General features: G+C 28.0%; 1 protein-coding gene across 1 annotated transcript in view; it reads right to left on the bottom strand.

Moving 5' to 3' along the window:
- Positions 1-428: 428 nt before the first annotated feature.
- LOC129962147 (uncharacterized) overlaps positions 429-23,871 on the bottom strand; it is a 186,157-nt gene continuing 162,714 nt past the window's right edge. Inside the window, exons 3-4 of the mRNA XM_056075885.1 lie at positions 12,714-12,824; positions 429-574 (exon numbers count right to left, since the gene is read on the bottom strand). Coding sequence (XP_055931860.1) covers positions 429-574; positions 12,714-12,824 — 257 coding nt within the window. The remainder of the gene's footprint in view (positions 575-12,713; positions 12,825-23,871) is intronic.

The following is a 23,871-nucleotide window of genomic DNA, read 5'->3' as shown; positions in this document are numbered from 1 at the left end:
CCAAACGTCCTCCCACCGGTGTGGTGTGGGAGTTTGGAGAGTGGGGTGACCGTTCATTTGTTGTCCTCGTTATCTGATAGCGGTTCAAAATTACGAGGTCTGTCTCAAAATAGCCCAAGTGTTTCTTTAAAACGGGTTGTTGATATAACTAAATTAAACGCCACAAATGCATTTTCTAGATAAAAGATTATTTAATATTCTAAGACGTATTATAAAAAGAAAAATATATATACCAAACTTATTAAATAATAGTAAAATATATTTATAACAAACATATTATATAATAGCAAAATAACAATTCCTGGCATAAAATCCTAAAATACATTCAATTATCGGGCTCGCATACTATTTGCAAAAACTGTTCTAGCGCCTTATATTTTGAATAATCTAAGAACAGTAATTTTCGAATAAAACGGTTGGGTTAATCACTATTCCATGTGGCTCCGTAGTCCATTTTCTTGATTACTTCCGCACAAAGTGAATTGCGATGAAAAGGACGTCGTCGGAGACACGACAATTACTTTCTCTGCGACGGAGATCTCACTTTCGATCTCTGGAGACAAAACTTTTGTACCTATGCACAGGAATTGATTTCACGAGCATCGCTTCATTAGGCGCCGTCAAAAAGACGAAAGAATCACACAGTCAATGAACCTGGGATACGAAATTGCTCGAAATACTTATGTTTTGTACATGATCAAAATGCGGGGATGCAATGCAGATTGTTTGCAATTCATGCGTGAAAGACTATTGTGTATGCTAATTGAGAAGGTTTAAGAACTTCTAAGCCTGTTCTACGTTCATCAGTACTGCATATCTACTGTATTTATCTAATTTATGGTTCAGTTAATTAAGATTGTTGAAATGCTTGATTCATCGAGAATTAAGGAAATGTCAAGAACTATGAAAGAATATGACATAATGCATTTCTTGAATGACTAAATACGAAGATGAAAAACTGCTTACAATGGCCTCTTTGCGATTTGCTTTGAATGATCGGTTAATAAATCTAATGATCACAAAACAATGTCTTCTTGCACTTGCTCAAGTTTATAAATTAAACGGGGGATCATTATTTCAAGGAAAAATTATACTTGCAATGAATGCTACGAAAAAAGAGCTTAAACACTCTATCATTAATTGAGAAATATCATTACGGAAAATAAATTATGAAATGTTTATCTCGAGTGAGATAGCTCAAAAACAAAAGAGCTATATGGATGAAATTATACTTACAAATTTATCATTTGAGTTATAGTTATGCATCAAATAATGGAATTGGTCGGCATTTCTATGAAGTGACGTTCACTTTTAGATGGGGTTACTAATTTATCGTTTGGTTTATTATTTTTAATTAATTAATCTCGAGCCACAAAGAATCGTGAGAATATTATTTGGTTATTTAGAACATTTTTATCATTTTAATTATCGCGCATTTGTAATACGCACTTTATGCTTATTTTTTAACAATATTTTATATATTTTAAAATGGCATTTTTATGACTTTAACCCACTTAGTTTCTAACTCACTTTGTTCTTTGTCACTAACAAATTGTGTTTCTCGAAAAATCCTTGAATATTAAAACATAATTTTAAAGTAAAGTTGCGTTATATTCATTGGATATTTTCAAACATGCAACTGCTTCCAGAATTATTATAAGTTGGCTGTTTTCATATTTCATGAATAATAGCCGAACTTTGGACAAGATTATTTGTTACTGCTTATTTGTTACTTTCAACTTCTGTAATAAAACATAATAGACTGCAACAAATACACCATAGAGGAAGGAAATGTGCTATATGTTCAGAGAATGAAAAGGGAAACGAAGGAGAGCAGAAAAGAAGGTGTTATTCGTCTAGGTATGCGATGAAATTAAAGGAAGTATTCTTTAGATTTAACTCTGATTTAAAACCCACACGTGAATATTTAGGCTAACAGAATTTTGAATGATACGCCATTGGCGATAAAAAATTGTATGGTGTCACTCTTTCTCGTCACATTTCTATTTATAATGAAAATGAATGAGTATGTATAGAATGAATATAGGAAAATGCTGGCGTTCTATAGTCTTCAGTCTCTTTAGAGACACCAAATTCGGCAAAAATATATTTTGGAAAGTAAAAATGTACATGTTGTTGCGAATTTTTGAAATTTTAATTACACGAAATATTGGTATTTTTCCGTGACAACATCCGAAAATATAAAGTACAGAAATAATTTTTAAATCATCTTAAAAATTCTCTTTTTAAAAATATCAGTTTCTTAATATATAAATTAAGTTTCTGTTTTAAACCGATATAGAAATGTAAAAATATCTTCCAATAATTCATTTTACAGAAAATAAAAATAAAATTTAATCTGTACCAGGGATCTGTGCCGGGATCTTTGGCGAAACGATCCTTTATTAATAAATATTTGTTATTAACAAATAATAAATAATTCATGTTATAAGATTAAGATAACTCTTACTGCAAAACGAACTTAGAAAAGTATTATTTTCCCCACGTATCCATAAGAAATGAAATAAATATGAATATGAAATTATGAAGATAATTGCAAGAAAAGGTTTCTGTAAATTTTTATATTATCCATATTTTTAACTCAATAATTCTGTAATATTTAAAGCAAATATAATTTATATAAGTTAGCAAGAGTAAAATGTAAGAAAATATTGTTTAAAAAATAATTATGCTTACTTTCAAAGTTAAATTATCAAAGATTAAATGAGACCTTAAAAATACCAGTTTTAAGATCAAGATAAAATATTGAAATTTAAAAAAAATCCGATCAATCTACATGATCACTTCCAACAAAAATTATTATTCATTATTTTCATTCATTCAATCATAGGTCTCTCTTCAAAAAATTAAACCTCTGATCATGCACGTTTAATTATTTTTGAAATAAGAAGTTATATTATTTATTTCGTAGAAGTTTCATTTTTTTACTTTTCCAATGTGGCCGGATATCCACTTTAATTGAATCTCAACATTTAATTTCTAAATAGTTAATATTAGGCATATACATCTAATTACAAAAGATGGCTTATACGAAGTAATGAATATTATTCTATGTAGTTTAAGTCAATATATGTTCTGATGAATAATGAATTTTATATTTTATACTCTCTTTTATATTCTTATATTAATTATTCTCTCGTTCCTATGAGAAATATTCAGTAAAACATTTTTGAAACAATAGCAATTTAAATTTAAAAAGACTCATTCTATTGGTATTAAAATTTATTGTTATGAAAATGTGAATCTTACTAGTTAATAAAAATGAAATATTTTAGACTTCTTTGTTGATCAATTTAAAAGACATACGCCAATCAATCAATACGTCCGGAGTTTCCCCAAGGTTAATTTTAATCTAAAATTAGGAAACTGTTCACTGTCTTAAATTAGAGAATTCATATTTCTTTATTCTATCAGATTTGGTAACAGAAGATAGAATTTGTTTTTATTTATTTAAAAGTTGGAGTGTTAAGAACATCCTATTGAATTTTTATCTTTAGGGTCAAAGGATTCATATTCAATAAATTCAGATATAAAATTGAAATTTCATAATTGTTCATATGCAATTTATGGATTGAAACTAAATAAAATATTAGCATTTACAACATAAATCCTTTTGTCCCTGATTTATCAAAAAATTGAATTTTTAGATGATTCGGAGAAATGTTTCGAGTTACTGCGTAAATTATAAAAAAATATTCTGTACTACACATGATCTTTTAACTCCAAACAATTCGAATTTCTGTACTCATATTTTTAAAAAATTGTGATGTCAGCATAAAGTGTTATATATATATATATATATATATATATATATATATATATATATATATATATATATATATATATATATATATATATATATATATATATATATATATATATATATATATATATATATATATATATATATATATATATATATATATATATATATATATATATATATATATATATATATATATATATATATATGATGTGTGTTTTAATTTCTTTCATTTCAAAATAAAAGCTTGAATTTTAAGGGAGCTGACAAAAAAAAAATTAATAAACGATATACTCAGTATGATGAATAGAATAGATTAAAGCTTCTATAATATTGTAAAATATGATTATCAAAATTTGAAACTATGCTGAATATTTTGCTGATTAAGCTGATAAAAAATCGAGTTGCATAAGGTATTGAATCGAAACTTTTTAGCGAGAATTGTTGACCATTAACTGAGCGTCAAAGGCGGATATTATCAAATAATTTGCAAACGTTTGAACGCGAAGAGTGATCCTATTATATTGCTGACGTTTTAAGGAATCGAATTCCAAGTTATATCTCGTTTATTTTCAATTAAGAAAAAAAAATAAGGATATAAACAATAATATTAAGTGAATTTTTAATTATGATTAAACTTCAAAAGCGATTATTTAAAGTTCTCTACATTTATGTCTTATACTACATTTTTAAAAGAAAATATTAGACAATTATCCAAAACAAATAATGACAAATACAAATTCTATGGAAATCAAAGATAATCAATCATTAATTTTAAATCAATTAAATAAAAAATAAATAAAAAATAGAGAAAAGTATAGATTATATTTTTCTAACTAATATTGACAATACTTTCTTAATTATTGCAAGTGAATTTTTCGCATAAACGATATATATATATATATATATATATATATCAGTCAATCAAGGTTTCTTGTATAAAGCTGACTTCTCGTAGAGTCTAGAGCAAAGGTAACGTGGTGTATTTATCCATATTGTAACTTTTAACTAATTAAAACCTTATGAGTCATAAAATGAGTGTTTTTTTCCTTACAGTACAAAATAACTTTTCATAAAATTTCTGAACGTCAGATAACTTTTCTTATTGTTTTATCTTCAAAATCATGGGGACAAAATCCATGATGATTAAAAATAAACAACTAAAAACTTTAATTTATCAAGAGAACTATAGTGTGATTAATTTCACATATTTAACACTTTATCATAATTTTATTAAAGTGGCAATAATTATCACAATGAGAAAAGATTTTCTACAGTAAAAATTTTATTAATCATAAATAACAAATAGAAAAAAGTTTATAAAAATTTCTACAGAAAAAACGTTTGATAATAATAAATTTCAAAAGAGTGAGGAACTCTGATAAGGAATAAAATAAGACCTTCTAGACTTATAACTGTGAATAGACAAAAAAAAAAAAAATAACTCGTGTTATACCAAACTTTGCAGATCACTCAACCTTTTCATTGAAAAACAACTCATCCCGTGGCTTAAGGGCACTTGCTTTTGTGTCGCAGGGGCGGGCGCTGGGGTTGCTCAAGTAGGGTCACCTTCCACGAGGGCGTCAATCCATGTGACAGCAGCAGCTAGAAATGATGTATCGTCCGACAGACTCTCAAGTTTTGCGTGACACAATAACGGATAGATCCCCGGACTCCTGGACGGAAGCGAGAGATCTTGAGACCCACCCCTAAGTGTCCAAAATGCATGCCTGATTCTGAAAGGAAGAGGGGCAAGTGTGTCCGAGACGAATTTAAATCCGATTAAATTCGTGGAATATCTCCTCTAGTAATATTTTAATGCCACGTGCGCGGTGCTGAGAGTGAGACATTTATAGGATTATTTACTGGTGTGCTGCGATTTTATCGGAATTCCATCGAATTATAGAGTTAATAGGGGAAGTTTAGCAGAGGGGTGAGTTTTAGTATAGAACTCTGTTTCTAGAGTTCGGGAAGTTTTGGGTAATGGCAGGTTGTGAATGTGTATTTCTGTAATTAGAATCGGAATGGAGCTCGTTGTGAATGGGTTCAGATAAATTTGAGCTTTAGAATATTTCATAAATTTCAAAACTGAGCTTGCGATTTTGAGTATTTGTCCGGTCAATAATATTTACTTCATATTCTCAGCAATTTAAAATAAGAAAAGCAATATAATTAATTAAATGAATATTTAAATCGCTACGTTAGGTATGGAATTTTTTGAAAAAACGCTTTAAAATAAATACATTTTTTAATTTTTGTAACAAAAGGAGTTTTAAAATAAAACATGTAAGAAACCCTAATATACTAGTTAAAAAACAACTTTTAAAAAATTGGAAAGAAGTAATTTTTTAGATAAATTGGGAATAAAGAAAAATTTTTTAGTTGACAGATAATTTACTTAAAAAAATAAAAATTTAATATCAAATAATTTACTTAAAATTTTGTTGATAGCCTAAGAAATATATCACCTAGTTTTTGAATCTCTAAGCTATATTTCTATCCATTATTTAATTGTCTAGGTTCAAATGATAAATAACATTGAACTTGCATTTTATTTTCACATTATGAAGCATTGAATCAACTATAGAATATTTCTAAATGAAAAGATTAATTATTGTCTAGTTCAGAAGATGCATAACATATTGGGAAATTATTCCGTCAAATTTGGGCTAAAAATATGCATTAGAATTCAACTTATAAGGTTTTTTTATAAAAAAAAATACTACCAAAGCTAAGAATTTGAGAAAATAACTTTTAAAGTTTTAAAATAGTATTAAAATACATATAAATGCAATGATAAAAATAACTGTAACTTCCCCCAGAATGGAACCATACATAAAATCTAAATAGTCTTATAAATTAAACTTTTCAACTTTAAAATTATGAAATAAAAAATTTCATACTTTTCAAAAAAAATCGACTTTTTAACTTATTTTCCTATAAATATATATGCATAAAACATTCTTTAATTTTGCACTTTTAAATTCTTGTTGCAAATTTATGTGCCCTATATATTTGGTTCTGTTTTAAATTATATTTTAAAATTACTGCGGTTTCAGAGTAATTACTTTTGGTCACATATATATTTAAACGAAGTTAACTGATAAGAAATCATTTCTTCTTGAATAAAAGGTAGACAATTAATGTTATTTTAATATCGAATCTTAAAAACATTCTCCCCACGTGTGGTTAACCCTAGCTATATTTTTATTCCATGGTGTTCAAGTTTCCTGGGAATACCATTTATCCAATTTCGAATCTAAATTAGATTAACTCCAGACTTATAGTACAGCGGAAATTATTCTTAGAGAAGGAAAAAAAAATTGAAAGTTCTTGAGTTTGAGTCTTTATGATAAGGATTTTTCTCCCACTTTTAATAAAGGAATACAATAAAGAAAATCAATTTTTCTTCAGTTAAAAATGAATAATTCCCCGTCATTTTCTTCAGGTTTGAATAAAAAAAGGATATGATATTTCTTTATTCTTTAACCAAAATATTAGCGAAATAAAGACTTTTTAAAGTTAAAGAAACAATTATATTTTACGCTAAAGGAAAATTTAATATGGTCCTAAATGAACATTTTTTTTCCTACAGAGATGAACAATTGTTCTGCCAATGACTGAAACGATATATTTTTAATCTGTAATAGAATTATTATGAACTAGCCGCCTTTGGCGACCAGCAGGTTCGCCAATCTTAATGTTCGTTAAAATTTTCATAATTAAATATTTTATGCAATTCCTACTTTAATAGCTTCTTCATCAAAATATTTTTAAACTTCAAATTTTGATAGGCATATAATTCACTCATAATATTATAAACGCCTTCAGTCATAACGTAATATGTATCTCTCTCATTTTCTGTTGGCTCCCATAGAATTTATACTTTAAATTAAAGTGGAAAGGATTAATCTGCAATTAATATAATAATATTTTTTACTGAAACAAAGTATTTTTTTTCTGTAATATGATTATTGAAAACAGTCACTGAGTGTTTAAACTTTATGGGCACTAAAGAATATCTTTCTTAATTTATGTAATATTTCAAAAATTTGTCAACAAAATTTTCTCAGATTCATCATGACCAGATTGATTAATTAACAATGTTTCATTTTAAATGCATCAAACACTAAAAAAAAAAAAAAAAAAAAAAAAAAAAACCAATCGTTTAAAATAATCGGTTGAAAACAGGTTAAAAAAAACTACTTAAAAGACGATGGTCTTACAACTATAAGCATACACAAAAAATATATAACTAACATAAATACACTTTAATAACAAAAGCATGCAACTAATCTAAAAATAATTTAAATCGTCCGTTGATATTTGTTGTCATGTCAACAATCAGAACACAATGTGCATGCGTGAATTTACAAAGCTAGTTACGATAACGCAAATGCGTGAGTTTTTCTAAGCCAGTTGGGGTAACGCTATGCAGATTAGACATTTTTATTTCCTTTATTCTGTTTTATTTTAATTCATAAGTATTGCAGAATTAATCTGAAAGATCGATTAATTAACAATGTTTAATTTTAAATGCACCAAACATTACGAAAATAAACAGAATCCTTTGAAATAATCAGCCGAAAAATCTTAAGCCTAGCCTCATTACTGTCGGGGAAAAAAACTGAACTCTTACTCATTTCGTGGTAGGGAAAATGAATAATTTTTTGTCGAGAAAGTTAGTTTTTAATTAACAATTAAAATTCTAATTAAAAATTCAAAAAAAGGGACCCCAGGTGCACATTCCCGACCTCTAAGGTATACATGTACCAAATTTGGTAGCTGTAGGTCAAATGGTCTTTTCTGAGGAGCGCCAACACACACAAACACACACACATTGAACTTTATATATAAGTATAGATGTTTTTTTAAAGCAAGCGAAGAGGGGAAAATAACTATTCTAAAAAATTGGGTAAAGCAGGTGTTCTTATTAAATAAGTAATTTAAAAAAAAAATGAAACGAAAAAGGGGAAAAGTTATTCTATAAAATTGTGTAAAGCAGATGTTCTGTATTAGAAACTTCTTTTCCCTTTGCAGCTGTGTTGCCATAGAAACCGGCGCACAGCTGTTTACACGTTTATGTTTATCTATTCAGATTTTGTAACATCTAATCAGAGTAACGGTGAATATCAGTGTGTCCGTGTTTTTCAATAAATGTTAATTTTTTTAATAACATGATTAACGAAAACAGAGTCACTGAGCATTTAAACCTTATGGGAACTAAAAAATATCTTTCTTAATTTATGTAATATCTCAAGAATTTGTCGACCAGCCGATTCGCCAATCTTAATGTTCATTAAAATTTTTATATTTAAATATTTTATGCAATTCCTACTTTAATAGCTTCTTCATCAAAATATTGTAAAACTTCAAATTTTGATAGTCATATAATTCACTCATAATATTATAAAGGCCTTCAGTCATAACGTAATATGTATATCTCTATTTTTCTGTTAGCACCCGTAGAATTTATGCTTTAAATTAAAGTGGAAAGAATTCATCTGCAATTAATATAATAATATTTTTTACTGAAACAAAGAATTTTTTTATAATCTGATTAATGAAAATAGAGTCACTCAGCGTTTAAACTTTATGGGCACTAAAGAATATCTTTTTCAATTTACGTATTATCTCAAGAATTTGTCAACAAAATTTTCTTAGATTCATCATGAGCAGATCGATTCATTAACAATGTTTACTTTTAAATGCATCAAACACTAAGAAAATGAAACGAATCGTTTAAAATAGACGGTTTAAAACAGGTTTTAAAAAAAACTACTTAAAAAACGATGCACTTAAAACTATAAGCATATACAAAAAATATATAACTAACATAAATACATTTTAATTACAAAAGCATGCAACGAACCTAAAAAAAATTTAAATCCAGTCCGCATCAGTTGATAATAATTCGTCAACACAATGCGGAATTCAGAACACAAAGCGCATGCGTGAATTTTCAATGCCAGTTACGTAACGCAAATACGTGATTTTTTTTTCTACTCCAGTTGGGGTAACGCTATGCGGATTAGAAATTTTTAATTTCATTTATTCTGTTTTATTTTAATTCAAAAGTACTTCAGAATGAATCTGAAGGATCGATTAATTAACAATGTTTAATTTTAAATGCATCAAACATTAAGAAAATAAACAGAATCGTTTGAAATAATCCGCCGGAAAATACTAACCCTAGCCTCATTACTGTTGGGAGAAAAAAAAACACAGAAGCCTTACTCGTTTGGCGGTGGCGAAAATGGAAGATTTTTTTGGCGGAAAAGTTGGCGGTGGGGAAAATGGAAGATTTTTTTGGCGGGAAAGTTAGTTTTTAATTAATAATTAAAATTTCAAAAAAAGGGACCCCAGGTGCACATTCCCGACCTCTAAGGTATACATGTACCAAATTTGATAGCTGTATGTCAAATGACCTGGCCTGTAGAGCGCCAACACACACACACACACACATTGCGCTTTATTATAAGTATAGATATAGATATAGATGAGATTCTGTCATAAATTTTATATGAATATGTGTAAGAATTCTGTATTTAAATTCACTGATGTTTCATAAAGTGTCATGGATAAACTAGTATTCTGCATTCATTTTGAAAATAATATAAGAATTTCTTTTTCCTTTAATAGAGAATTATTTGAATATTTATTATTTTTTGCTTTCAATAAATTGCGTTGTTCAAGGAATTTATCCAATGCTCAATAATTATTCCATTCTGCTTGTCTCATTTAATTGCATAGCAAATAAAGCGTAAGCAGCTATAGTGTATTGCACTTAGAATTTTACCTTGATTTAATTGCTATAGTTATTCCATTTATTCATTCTGTCAAATTTGTTAATGCAATTTTTATAAAGACACTTCAAAAGAGATATTCATGGACTCATTAAATTATAAAGACAGAAAGATTTCTTTATACTATTTTAGAAATAATCGTTTTTCTATCTTTGCTGTTCTATCCTATGCATTCACTTATCCTATCCCATTCCCATGTTAAATGGATAAGTTTCACAAATATATTGTCATGGCGTATTTATATCAGATATATCATATCTATGGAAAAGTATTATCCTTTTTGGAATGGAAATATCGCTAAACATTCGTAGTACATTGAGGAATATATTGTGTGTAGAGGGCATATGTACGTAGAATATTATCCCCTTTTTTAAATAGAAACATTGTTAAACACTAGTATTATGTCGAGGAATATCTCATGAGTAGAGAACGTAGGTTGATAGAGTTGTGGTGAAAGCTTATAAGCCAGTTAACAACTACGCTGAACGAGAAAGTGCTTTTGTATCATGGTCATGTTACTGGACTGCGAACCATAAGATCCCAGGTTCTATCCTCGCTCATTTCAAACCGTCACTTGGTGACCCGGACGAGATGAGTCTGTAGTGAATAGCTTATAAGCCAGTTAAGTGCAACGCTACCCAAGCAATTGCTTTTGTATCGTGGTCATGTTACTGGACTGTGAACCATAATGTCCCAGGTTCTATCCTCGCTCATTTCAAACCGTCACAGAGTATAGTAGCATGGTTAAATATTCATAATACTTAGAAGAATATCTTATATATAGAATATGCAGATATGTAGAATATTGTCTACATTAGAACAAAGGTACCGTAAAAATGCGTCGAGGAATATTTCATACAAAGAGGACATAGGCACTTAGAATATTATTCCTTTTAGAACATAACTGTCATTAATCATTCTTAGTACATCGAGGAATATTTGAATGCGTGTACGATTTTTCCGAGTATTTTTAACAAATATCCCTATTTCATTTAAAAATTATTCAGCAAATAGCTCCCAGAGCTTGGCGACAATTTGGCAACTTGGTGACGAATTTGGCGACTTTGGCGCCAAAATAGATTATACCCGAAACATCGAGAATTTTCCCGAGCCGTCCAATAGGTACGGAGTTATGACTCGAACGTTCCTGATTGGCTCAGAGGCTTCTAGCTCCGCCTCCTGAGACCTATAAAAGGAAGCACCCGCAGCTGCCGAGCGAGTGGTGAGTCGAGTGGTGAACCAGTGGTGAATTGAGTAGTCGGAAGCGACGGAGAAGAGTGGACGTGGACCAGTGGTGAATTGAGTAGTCGGAAGCGACGGAGAAGAGTGGTCGTGGACCAGTGGTGAATTGAGTCGTGGACCAGTGGAGTCGAAGAGTAGTCGGAAGCGACGGTGAAGAACTCGTCTTCCAGGGACTAGCGGAGAAGCGACGGAGTAGAGCTGCTGTGTATACTGTTGTATGCTGCTGTGTATGCTGTTATATGCTGCACGTCTCGGCTGAAGATAATCGTCTTCCACACCATATATTCTCCACACCATATAACCCCTACTATCCAAACGAACCCCCGGAAATTTCGTAACAATATATATATATATATATATATATATATATATATATATATATATATATATATATATATATATATATATGGTGACGCTTTATAAGCCAGATAACAGCTACGAGACATGAGAAATTTCTTTTGTCTTGTGGTCATGTTACTCGGCTACGAACCATAAGGTTTCGAGTTCGATCCTCGCCTACCGCTAATAGCAACATTTATATATATTCAAAAATCATCAAGTTCGTTCATTTCAAGAATCTTCGTTATCACTGCAATAGTTCTCTATTCACAGACGTTTTCCATCAATTATTTTAAAAGAGCAGCTGAATGTTCTTTAGGGAAATATTCCACAATATTTTGTTATACTATTATTTATGCGTAAATAGGCAACTTTTTATTCCCATGTCAAATGATATACACATGGATTGATCTTATATATAAATAATTTACTAATGATTAAAAAAAATCTTCAGAAATCATGCGTTTACTTGTAAATAAATCAATTACAAATGAAATATCGAAAAAAAAAAACATGCAAAACAGCAGCAATGAAAATCTTACCTCCATCCACTTCACATATGAAAGTAATAGTAGATCCTTCATCATAAGGTCCCACTACGTCATGAAGATGTTGTCCATGTTCATCCATTATAATAGGCTCGCTAGGAGGCACTAAAAGTGAAACCAACAAAGCTTACTTAGTATCAAGCACAAAACAGCACTAAAAGTGAAACCAACAAAGCTTACTTACTATCAAGCACAAAAAAGCACTAAAAGTGAAACCAACAAAGCTTACTTAGTATCAAGCACAAAAAAGCACATTAAAAGAAGTAAACAAAAACAATAGATATTATCGAATAGCACTGAGTTCTGTGGAAGTAAATCAGACGAATAGAAGATGAGGCTGTATAAAGAACAAGATTAGACATACGGATGGATAGATGCATGAAAAAAAAAATAATGATTACGAGATTTATGGTTACGTGTTTGTTTGAGAAATTAGGAAGAAAGCTTCTGGAGAAAATGAAATAAATTGCTACATAAAATTCTCAAAATAAATTGAGCAAGGAAGAGAAATCGTTTACAATAGATTGATGAGAAATAGTTCAAAAGTGTTCTTTTTTTTTTTTTTTTTCTAGAGATTTCATATTTTCTTTTATTTTGGAGAAAAATTCAGCAGAATAGAAGGAATTATTCCTCGTCTTTTCGGTTATACAGGTTTATATATTTGAAGTTTTAATTTATTTCGTTTTTCAAAACTGAACCTTCCAAAAGAACAATGAAATAAAGTTAAGCGGTTTAGCATCATTATTATCCATTATTGTTTTCAATTGCAATCTATCTAATAGCGCGAGACATTTTCTAACAAGAATTTCTAAAACTTGGAGCTTTTATTTTGCTTTCTTTTCCCCTTATAATTATTTATATTTGAAGTTTTAATATATTTCGTTTTTTAAAACTGAACCTTCCAAAAGAACAATGAAATAAAGTTAAGCGGTTTAGCATCATTATTATCCATTATTGTTTTCAATTACAATCTATCTAATCGCGCGAAACATTCTCTAACAAGAATTTCTAAAACTTGGAGCTTTTATTTTGTTTTCTTTTCCCCTTATAATTATTTATATTTGAAGTTTTAATTTATTTCGTTTTTTAAAACTGAACCTTCCAAAAGAACAATGAAATAAAGTTAAGCGGTTTAGCATCATTATTATCCATTATTGTTTTCAATTGCAATCTATCTAATCGCGCGAAACATTCTCTAACAAGAATTTCTAAAACTTGGAGCTTTTATTTTGTTTTCTTTTCCCCTTATAATTATTTATATTTGAAGTTTTAATATATTTCGTTTTTTAAAACTGAACCTTCCAAAAGAACAATGAAATAAAGTTAAGCGGTTTAGCATCATTATTATCCATTATTGTTTTCAATTGCAATCTATCTAATAGCGCGAGACATTCTCTAACAAGAATTTCTAAAACTTGGAGCTTTTATTTTGTTTTCTTTTCCCCTTATAATTATTTATATTTGAAGTTTTAATATATTTCGTTTTTTAAAACTGAACCTTCCAAAAGAACAATGAAATAAAGTTAAGCGGTTTAGCATCATTATTATCCATTATTGTTTTCAATTACAATCTATCTAATCGCGCGAAACATTCTCTAACAAGAATTTCTAAAACTTGGAGCTTTTATTTTGTTTTCTTTTCCCCTTATAATTATTTATATTTGAAGTTTTAATTTATTTCGTTTTTTAAAACTGAACCTTCCAAAAGAACAATGAAATAAAGTTAAGCGGTTTAGCATCATTATTATCCATTATTGTTTTCAATTGCAATCTATCTAATCGCGCGAAACATTCTCTAACAAGAATTTCTAAAACTTGGAGCTTTTATTTTGTTTTCTTTTCCCCTTATAATTATTTATATTTGAAGTTTTAATATATTTCGTTTTTTAAAACTGAACCTTCCAAAAGAACAATGAAATAAAGTTAAGCGGTTTAGCATCATTATTATCCATTATTGTTTTCAATTGCAATCTATCTAATAGCGCGAGACATTCTCTAAAAAGAATTTCTAAAACTTAGAGCTTTTATCTTATATATAAATCCCCTTTTCCCCTTATAATTATTTGTTTTTTGATTAAATGAATATTTTATAATATTAATCCGCATTTTGATTATAAAAACAAAATAATGCATATGCAAGAGGCATATGGAAAAATATTACGAATGTTAATAAAATTCTGAATTTCAAAATATTCAGTGTTTCCTCTAAGTGACTTTACAATATCAGTAAGAAAAGAAATGGTACAACTAATGTTGAAATATGAAAATATGTCGTGCTGGTTTTTCTCTCATGCTGTTTGGAACAAGTGTAATCAATAATTGCAGTCATATTACTGATGTATTTAGCTAGTTGAAAATCTTAACTAGATTTTTTGTAACTTTTTGAAATTGAAATGAGATGAGAAAGGGCAGATTTTTGGCCATTTACACATTCAAGAAAGGAGATATAAGAATTCTGTTCAGATTTTCTCTTGTATTTACACTTATGGGTATCCGTTACAATATGTTCTTAAAAATGATTACATATCTATGTTGAAAGAACATGTTTCATTCAAATGACGACAATTAAAATTCTTTGATATTCAAAAAAAAAAATTCTTCCACTATATTGCTGATTGTTATTATTATTTTATTATTTCAAAACATTAATGTTTATATTTTTCAACTTTTGCATCGTGTATTATTATTTACAGAAAGGATTAAAAAAAGTTATAAAATTCTAAATTATATTTATCTAACAATTCTTTTTTTTATCACTTTTGTTAATTTTATCTTACTTATTTTTCAAATTTATCGATAATATGCTTGTAAATACGTGAATTTTGAGAACTGAGTTACGTGGAGCTAGCAAATAAATTCAAGAATTAAAAATAAAAAATGGATTCCCAATCATTGTTAATTCCAGAACGTTAAAAATCTTCAATCATAATAAACAAATAAATAAGAAATGTTTAAAATAATGAAAAAGACAATGATTGTTTTTATTGGCAAAATTAATTTTGAGAATTTTTAAGTTCAGAATTATTTTTTTTCCTTTGCCATAATTGTAATTGAGTCTTAATATAAATAAAAGTTGCTTGTTTGATCTCCTTTATTCACTACATTAGGATTATTGAAGTATTTTATTTACCTCAATCCGGATTATGAAAAATTCATTCTATTTAATAATATTATTCTAAATGACTGATATTACTGTCATAAATATGAAAAAATTTCTTGATCAAGAATATTTGTAAATAATAAGTACTTGTAAATGTTGAGCTTTTAATTCAAAAAATTGAACATTCTTAGAAGAAAAATAAGTATTTTTATTCCAATCATGAATTTAAAACTTGATGCACATTTATTATTCAGCATTTGGACCTCAATTCAAATTTTATTTATATTATTTACTGAATTTTGAACTATTGTGTATACATGCACTGTATACATACCATTGTGTATATGTGTTCAAATGCGCTCTGATACACAATTCTATATATATACATATATAATTTAATTGGATTCTGAGGAATCTACTATAAGCCGATAGAATTAACAAAGATATTAAAGTCTAGTTTGTTGACTAAAATATTTTCTTCCCGCATTTTTAATCTACGAGAAAGATAACGTTCAAAAAACAAATAAAATTCATTTAAAAGGACTGATGTAAACAACTTCTCTAACTCGTTCTCAAAAACATTTATTTAAAAGAAATGCATTATACTTCTAAAGATTGTGAGAAAATCCTTGCCTCATTAATTAATTTAATTTCTTTATTAATTGAAAAATTAAACTAGTATTTGGAAAATAAAAATATGGACATGGGTTGATTTATCATTGCAATCTTTTTTTATTTATTACATTTTTCTCATTGAAAAAGTACATACCAAATACATTTTAAAACATAATAAATCTTGGATCTATCAGTTATTGAATTCCTATGGGCTACATGAAAGAACGCAATTTAAAATATTTTTTAATTAGTAGAATGCTTTGTATGTAGCATCTTTAAAGCTGTCTACGAAATTCCCTATCCCAGGTAGCACAAGCGGTTGCCCAATATTGTACGATATCTTATGATATTAAACAATATTCCATAATATTGCGAATATTGATCAATGAAGTACAATATTGTACAGTATTTGTGTGCTACTAGGGATGTGATATGGTTTTCCAAATTATAAAATTTCATGAAAAGCTGATATCATATCCGTGATATAAAATGTCTAACACCTTCTGTGCTTTCTGTTATGTTATTAAATGTGCTTATTATTAAATATTCTTGTTCAGTTTTTGTCTGCTACTTACTTCTTTATGTCCTAGCTCGATAGTAATATGTGATTGCAATTTTTCTTTGTACGAAATTATTATTACCATTCAAACAATGACAACTCTTTCTTATATACATAATATTGTTTTCTAAAAATACTTATTAATAATTGTACTTCTAATAATTCATCTAATAATAATATAAGTACTTAATCTTGTGGTACTTATTAATATAAGTGTACAGTAAAAAATATAATGTGTAGAGTGAAATATCTATGCATCTTTAGGAAATAAATGAATAGTAATTCTTTTATATCGTAATGCAAAGATTTTAAGTTTGGTTTTATTGAATTTTGAAAATTTTATAGAACCATGAAAAAATAAAAATAAAAATAGAAATGTATGAATTGCAATAAAGAAAGAAAAAAAATAGTTTAATAAGCAATATATTTTTTTCCCTCTTTTAATTTAGTTGTTTGTGAAATATATGATTTTTGGTCCATAAATATAATTTTCTAACACCAACTATGAATCTGATTTTCGCCACAAGCATAACTTTCTTTCTTAATTATCCCACATAAAAGGGAAAATTTCATTTAGAAATAAATGGGACCACATAATTCATTTAGAAAAAAGAAAACAAAAGCAGTATTTCTACATCTTCCTTTCTTGCTGAATGGTTGGTCTTGGTTCCGAAGAAATGCACTTCACAATTTACGTTATTCATTATGAGAAAGCACCCGGCGACCAAACGCAAATTGCGTCTCAAGTAAATTAGCAAGTTCTAATTACAAAAGAGTACAAAGGCCAATTAGGAGGTAAGATTGGCCACGAGGCATGTTATTTTAACATTTGTAGTAACTCGTTATGTCCAATCATCACAGAGAAAGTTCATTAAAGTTGTATGCATTTTCTTGCTGTAATTACTTCCCAAGACAATTCGAATGCACATTTTTTTTATCCAAATCTGAGTCGTCATCTTAATCGGAAATGAATTCATTTGATGTCGTTTTTCTGTCTTCTGTTATTAAATCAATGCTGGCAATCCGCATTCAAATAATGTGATTTTGATATCTATTCTTTATGAAATTATTCAATGAAATTTCAGTCTTGTAAAGTTTTTATATTTCTATATAATCAACATAAAAATTGATGGAAACACATTATATAAGATATTAACTTGTGTTTCATTGAATCATTATTTTCACAATATAATTTCTTTTTTTTTTAATTTTAGTATTTTAGTTTTTGAAATCATTAAAATATGATTTCGATACAAAAGACTATCAGTACTTAATTTTAGTACGTGTTGTACTAGAGTTGTACTAGTACGTGTTGTACTAATACCACTTTTTCATATGCTATAATACGTCTAGATAAAAAGGATTAAAATATCATAAAACTCTCATTAGAATAAAAAGTTTAGTTTGTTAATATTAAAACAATGTAATACATATTTATACGGGTATTTTTAAAATTATAATTAGATTTGTTATTATTACGTTGTTTGGAATGAGATACAATAAATAAAAAACATCAGAATATTCCATTTAATTAATTAATTTCTTAAGTTATAGTCAATACTTGAAATTTATTTCCCAAAATACATCTAAAGCTATTGAATTATGGTTTGGTTCAAATTTTCAGTTAGTCAGAAGCAAGCTGACAGAGAAGACGTTAAGTTAAAATTTTATCTGAGCTGGTAATGCAGTTGTTTATGAATTTTGAAAGAAAATGGAATATTTTTATAACAACCAAATGTTCACAGGTCCTTTTAACAGGTCCTTAAAATATATGATTAAATAATATTCAATTCATTAGAATCTTGTTGGTCATTATTAGTGAATATGGGAGTTTGTATAAAATAGATAACTTAATGAAAAAAATTCAGCACTGGATAACAGAATTTTTTTGTTGTAGTTTCTCAATTACTTTTTTGAATAAGCTTTTTTTTCTTTATTTACAAATTTCAAGATTTATTTTATATTCTAATTAGTACAGTATTTTTTATAAATAAAATAGTTTATTAAATGTAAATTTAAAAATAACTTGGAAATTTTGTCATGCATAAGAACTGTAAACTGTTCACCTCCTATTCCTAGTACTATAAACACGTTCTGTATATAATAGATGACTGTTCCAAGTTCTATGATACTAATTTGTTATATATTTTACGTTATAATTCAATAGGATCAAAATGGAGAAATGTGAGAAAATGTTGATCAGAAAGAGCTATAAAAATATATTGAAACTGTGCGCGCTGAAGCAGGGAATAAAAATTCAATTATAGAGTTGTGTAAAGTGTTTTAAAGTTAAATTTACAACATTGGTTCTATATTTGGTGGATTTTAAGAAGTCTGGGATTGAGAATTATAAATATGATATGTGGTTACCATACAGTAGAAAAATATTTCCTGAAAATGATGAGCGCCATTTTGTTAAGTATATAAGTAAAGTAGAGAAAAGGGGGTTGTGCGTTAGAAAAGGAAAGAATGCGGGTAGGAGGGGAAAAGAAAAGGGGGTTGGCAAAGGAAAGAATTTAGAATATGGCTTGCAAGTTTGCAATGATAAATAAAAGAAAATTACCTGTAAAAACTAATGAAGAAAAAACAATCTGGAGAAAAATGGTTAAGACTTAAAAAAAAAAAAAAAAAAAAGGCACGCTTTATTAGGAAGCTATTATCAGGAAGATTGAAAAGTTTTTCAACCCTACTAGAACCATTTTGGTCAAAATATGCAAAGTTACAAGCAATTACAATTGTTTTCTTTCATTAATGAATGCTAAAGTTGAATATTAAATACAATGAATGCTAAAGTTGAATATTAAAAGACTGTCTTATTATAATGAGGCAAAGTTTTAACAAATATTCCATATGAATAGTTTAAAAAAATAAACAATAATAAACCAGACAATAAAAAAAGTCAGTATCCCGGATCAACAAGCGTCAACAAACTCGTCAATTTTACAAGCTACTCAGTCAGCTAATTTCCATATATTTTATTTTCATTCATAAGGCATGGGGAATAACTAAATGCAAGTTAAATATTTGGACATTTTCCATAATTAATATAGTTAACTGCCTTTAATTATAAGAGCAAAATTCCTTAGTAAATACTGAAAAATAATTTTCCTCATATTATTGCATAATTAAATGTCATATTATTTCACATAACTTCATTATTTTCAAAGTAACAAATTAATTACTAATTCAATTTCACTATCTTTAATATCTAATACAATAGCTTAGTACATATTAGTCGAGAGAGTAAATGGGTGCAATATAATCCATACAAATAAATATGAAAATCTATATTTCTGCATAAATAACGGAATGATTCCAATACCTTAATTGGATTATATTTGGCATGTCCTCTCAAGATTTCATTATCTCGGACAGCAATCTAGCAGAAAATTTTTACCGGTATTTCAGTGCTAGATAATTTATCAATGACAGTGGAGATAAATTGTATTAGTTAACATAACTGTTAAGTTAAAATCGGAAATGTGTAATAGTATAAATATTGAGTAGGAATTATTGTTTAATCATATTTTACATATTTCGCAGCTCGTATTAATTTCGAAATTTTTGCATAAGCAATTTCAGATTATTTGATTTTATTTAGACAAAAACAGTGTAAAAAATAAAAGAGCTAATTATAAAAAAAATAATGATATATCACTTTATTTTTTAATCGATGATATCCATACATTTTTTGAGTCAACAATCCTCTGTAAAGAGTCGTCAAGGTGCGAAAGTAATCGTATAATTCTTTTCTTTAAAAATATTTCTCTCTAAAATTAACTAATTGAAGAATAATTAACTTAGATATTCACTACATTGTCTAAGAATTTTTATTCTTTTTAATTAATTTAGAGATACATTTTTCTGTTGTCTTCATTTTCCCCATATTTCAGCTATTCTGTAAGCTCGGCGAAATAAACTTAAAAAAAAGGACCGTAGAAATTATTCTCTTAGAACTAAAAAGGAAATATATAAATAATTGTAATAATGCTCTACTTAAAAATATCTTTATTAAAAAAATCAGTATATTGCATCTTTTCATACTACTGGTAAATTCATACCTAATTATTTTAATTATGAAAATTTCTTCCTCTAATATAAGAGAAAAAGAGCGTCCACTGGAATTTTACAAGATTGAATATTTAACCTAGAGTTGTGAAATTTGGTACCTATATATATTTTGTAAAATGAGCAAGTGTACTTCGGAATTATTTTTTTCCTTCAAATTTTATTACAATTTTAATTTTCTAAAAATTAAGTGAGATATTGATGATGATACTGGTAATATTATTGCATAAGACTGATTTGTAGTGAAAAAAATAATGCAGCATACGATAAGATAAATAAAAAAAAATGTTATGTAACTATTCATAATAATTTAAGTGCAGGAAGATTTTATCTAATTACTCTTTGTTAATTGTAGTTTGAGGGATTCGTTATTGAAGTTAGTAGATGGTTTTTTGTACAAAAGGAATGATGTGTTGTCTTTACTAGGCCTCACTCTCTGGTAATTTTTGAAATAACAAAACTAAAGATTAATTTCAAAAATGTTAAGTTTAGAAGTTCATGTGCATAGATGCCATCCTCGTCATCTGATCGCGGTCCAAAATTACGAAGTCCGTCAAAGAGCCCTAATGTTGTTTTAAAACAGGACTTTAATGTAACTTTACTAAGCTTTTAGTTTCATGCCTGGACATGCATTGTATCGCTTTTTTATTATTAAAAGTCAAATAAGTATTCGATGGGAAATTAATAATTATTATTATATGAGGTGTTCATATTTGGCCAAATGCAGTATCTTATAACTTGGCCAATTAAAAAGAATGCTGGCGTTAATCGGACAGAAATATTTGTATTCTCTATCATATTTTAAGCGATTTATGGTTTATTTTCAAATATAGTTTCATGAATTGAGTATTATTGCTTATTGTCACATCTCCACTGATATTTTTTAGAGTTTTATATTTTATTTTTCATAAGATAATATTCTGATACTTTTTTGTAGGAGCCATGCTATGTCACACCATAAAATAAGGCAAAATTGCAATACAAGATGTTTAGTGATAAAAAAAATACTAAATTAAAAGTAAAAATATGAATAAGAACAAAAAAGGACCAAATGATAGGGAAAGATCATAGAAAATGTATAGTTCTACTGACAAAGTGAAAAAAAAAAGTCACTGGACAATGATTATCTTATTGAAGAGAATTATGTTGATTTTTTAAAGAATAATTAAAAAAATCATACTAATGATATATAATTATATCTTAAAGAAATGTATATCAATGTAATGTAATTGATAATAAGTTTCATATTTAAAAAGAAAGTCATATAGGTTTGAGCAACATCGAAAATTAAATTTGGCATAAATAAGAACGTAAAATATAATGTAGCACTTAAATATGGACTAAGCGAAGAAATCAGAAAGAAAACTCTAAAAAAAGAACGAAATGCATCTGCATATTTTGATATTTTAGACGTTTAAAATATTAGAGAGATTGATATTATTAAGGTGTTACCTACGTCATTAATTTCTTGCCGAGTTTGTATTATAATTAACTTGTGTTAAGGTGTTAACTTGCCCTTTGAGACATAAGTAGTCCTCATCACTCCATAGAATGTTCCAGGGTTAAGTTGTGTCAACGCCTTTTCGAGCAAGGAACTGAAGTGCAGAAGTTTTACGGACCTATAGGTCCCCGTCGTGCAACAAGTGCACATACTTGATTTTGTATGGATAAAAATGCAAAATCTGCCATGCCAGTTTTCTTACAGTTGAATACGGCATATCCATTACAAGGGAAACAATAGGCAAACTCACATTACTATGCGGCGACTAACTGCTGGCTTCAACGAGCTTGTTCGCAACATTTTCGACGCTGGAAGATGGGACGTTTTTCGTCGTATACCTGGAAGAATGTCAAGTTACCCTGTTTTTTTCAAATTTCTGCATCATCTTGTGTAGGGTATCTGCAGACATTGGACCTCTCGTATCTGCTTCATACGACGCAATTCCTTTAGAGCTGCAACTGAGTTTTGTAAGTTCTGGTAGAGCAATTTCACTAGTAGCGCTTTTTCTTGCAGCATAGGCATGACGGACAAAGAATAAATTAATGTCCATGCAAAATCCGTCTTCTTTTTATCCAAAGAAAAATAATAATAATAGACATGTGCTGTAATGCAAATTATGTTTCACATTTTCAATATATGCAAATAAAGGTCATTTGTGTTGCAGCGCCATCTACTGATGAATTTTAGTACTAATTTTTAAAATTAATAAATGTTAAGTGAATCATCTGAATAATCTGTAGTTCAAATTATATCTTATTTGGACCAATAGAACGAATTTTAGAGCTCTCTGAAGTGGGTAACATTTCTTGCTAACCCTGTATTGTAACTAAGTGCAGCGTTAGACTTGAATTTATAACTTTTCTTTTAAACAAGAAAAGGAAAAAGGTTTACACCTGCATTTTCTTAAGATATTCTTTTGTTGAGACATTATGACAAAAGCCCTTTAAGTTCCTCCTAAAAGTGCTACGCTTTATGTTGGGTGATATTTCGTGGTTCTTAATCATAAGAAAACATTACTTCCACAAATAGAGTTTTAATTTCTTAGCGATTTAGTTGTGTAGATATTCAGACAACTAAATGAACATTTTCTAATATTAGAAATATTTTTAATATGCAGGCATAAAATGTAAAATATTGATAATAAAAATAATTTGTTTAATTTATATTTAAAATAAAACAGATACTTCGTATACTTAGATAAATAGAATATTATATAAAGAATATATAGCTCGTATTATAAATAAAAGTTCGAATATCTTAATGATCCGTAAAAGTATGGTAACATAGATTTAAATGAAATCCGTGAAAT

Source organism: Argiope bruennichi, chromosome 2, assembly GCF_947563725.1.
Source record: "Argiope bruennichi chromosome 2, qqArgBrue1.1, whole genome shotgun sequence".
Classification (NCBI taxonomy): domain Eukaryota; kingdom Metazoa; phylum Arthropoda; class Arachnida; order Araneae; family Araneidae; genus Argiope; species Argiope bruennichi.
Note: the sequence above shows the minus strand (reverse complement) of the source record. Positions and strands in the feature narration are given on the sequence as shown.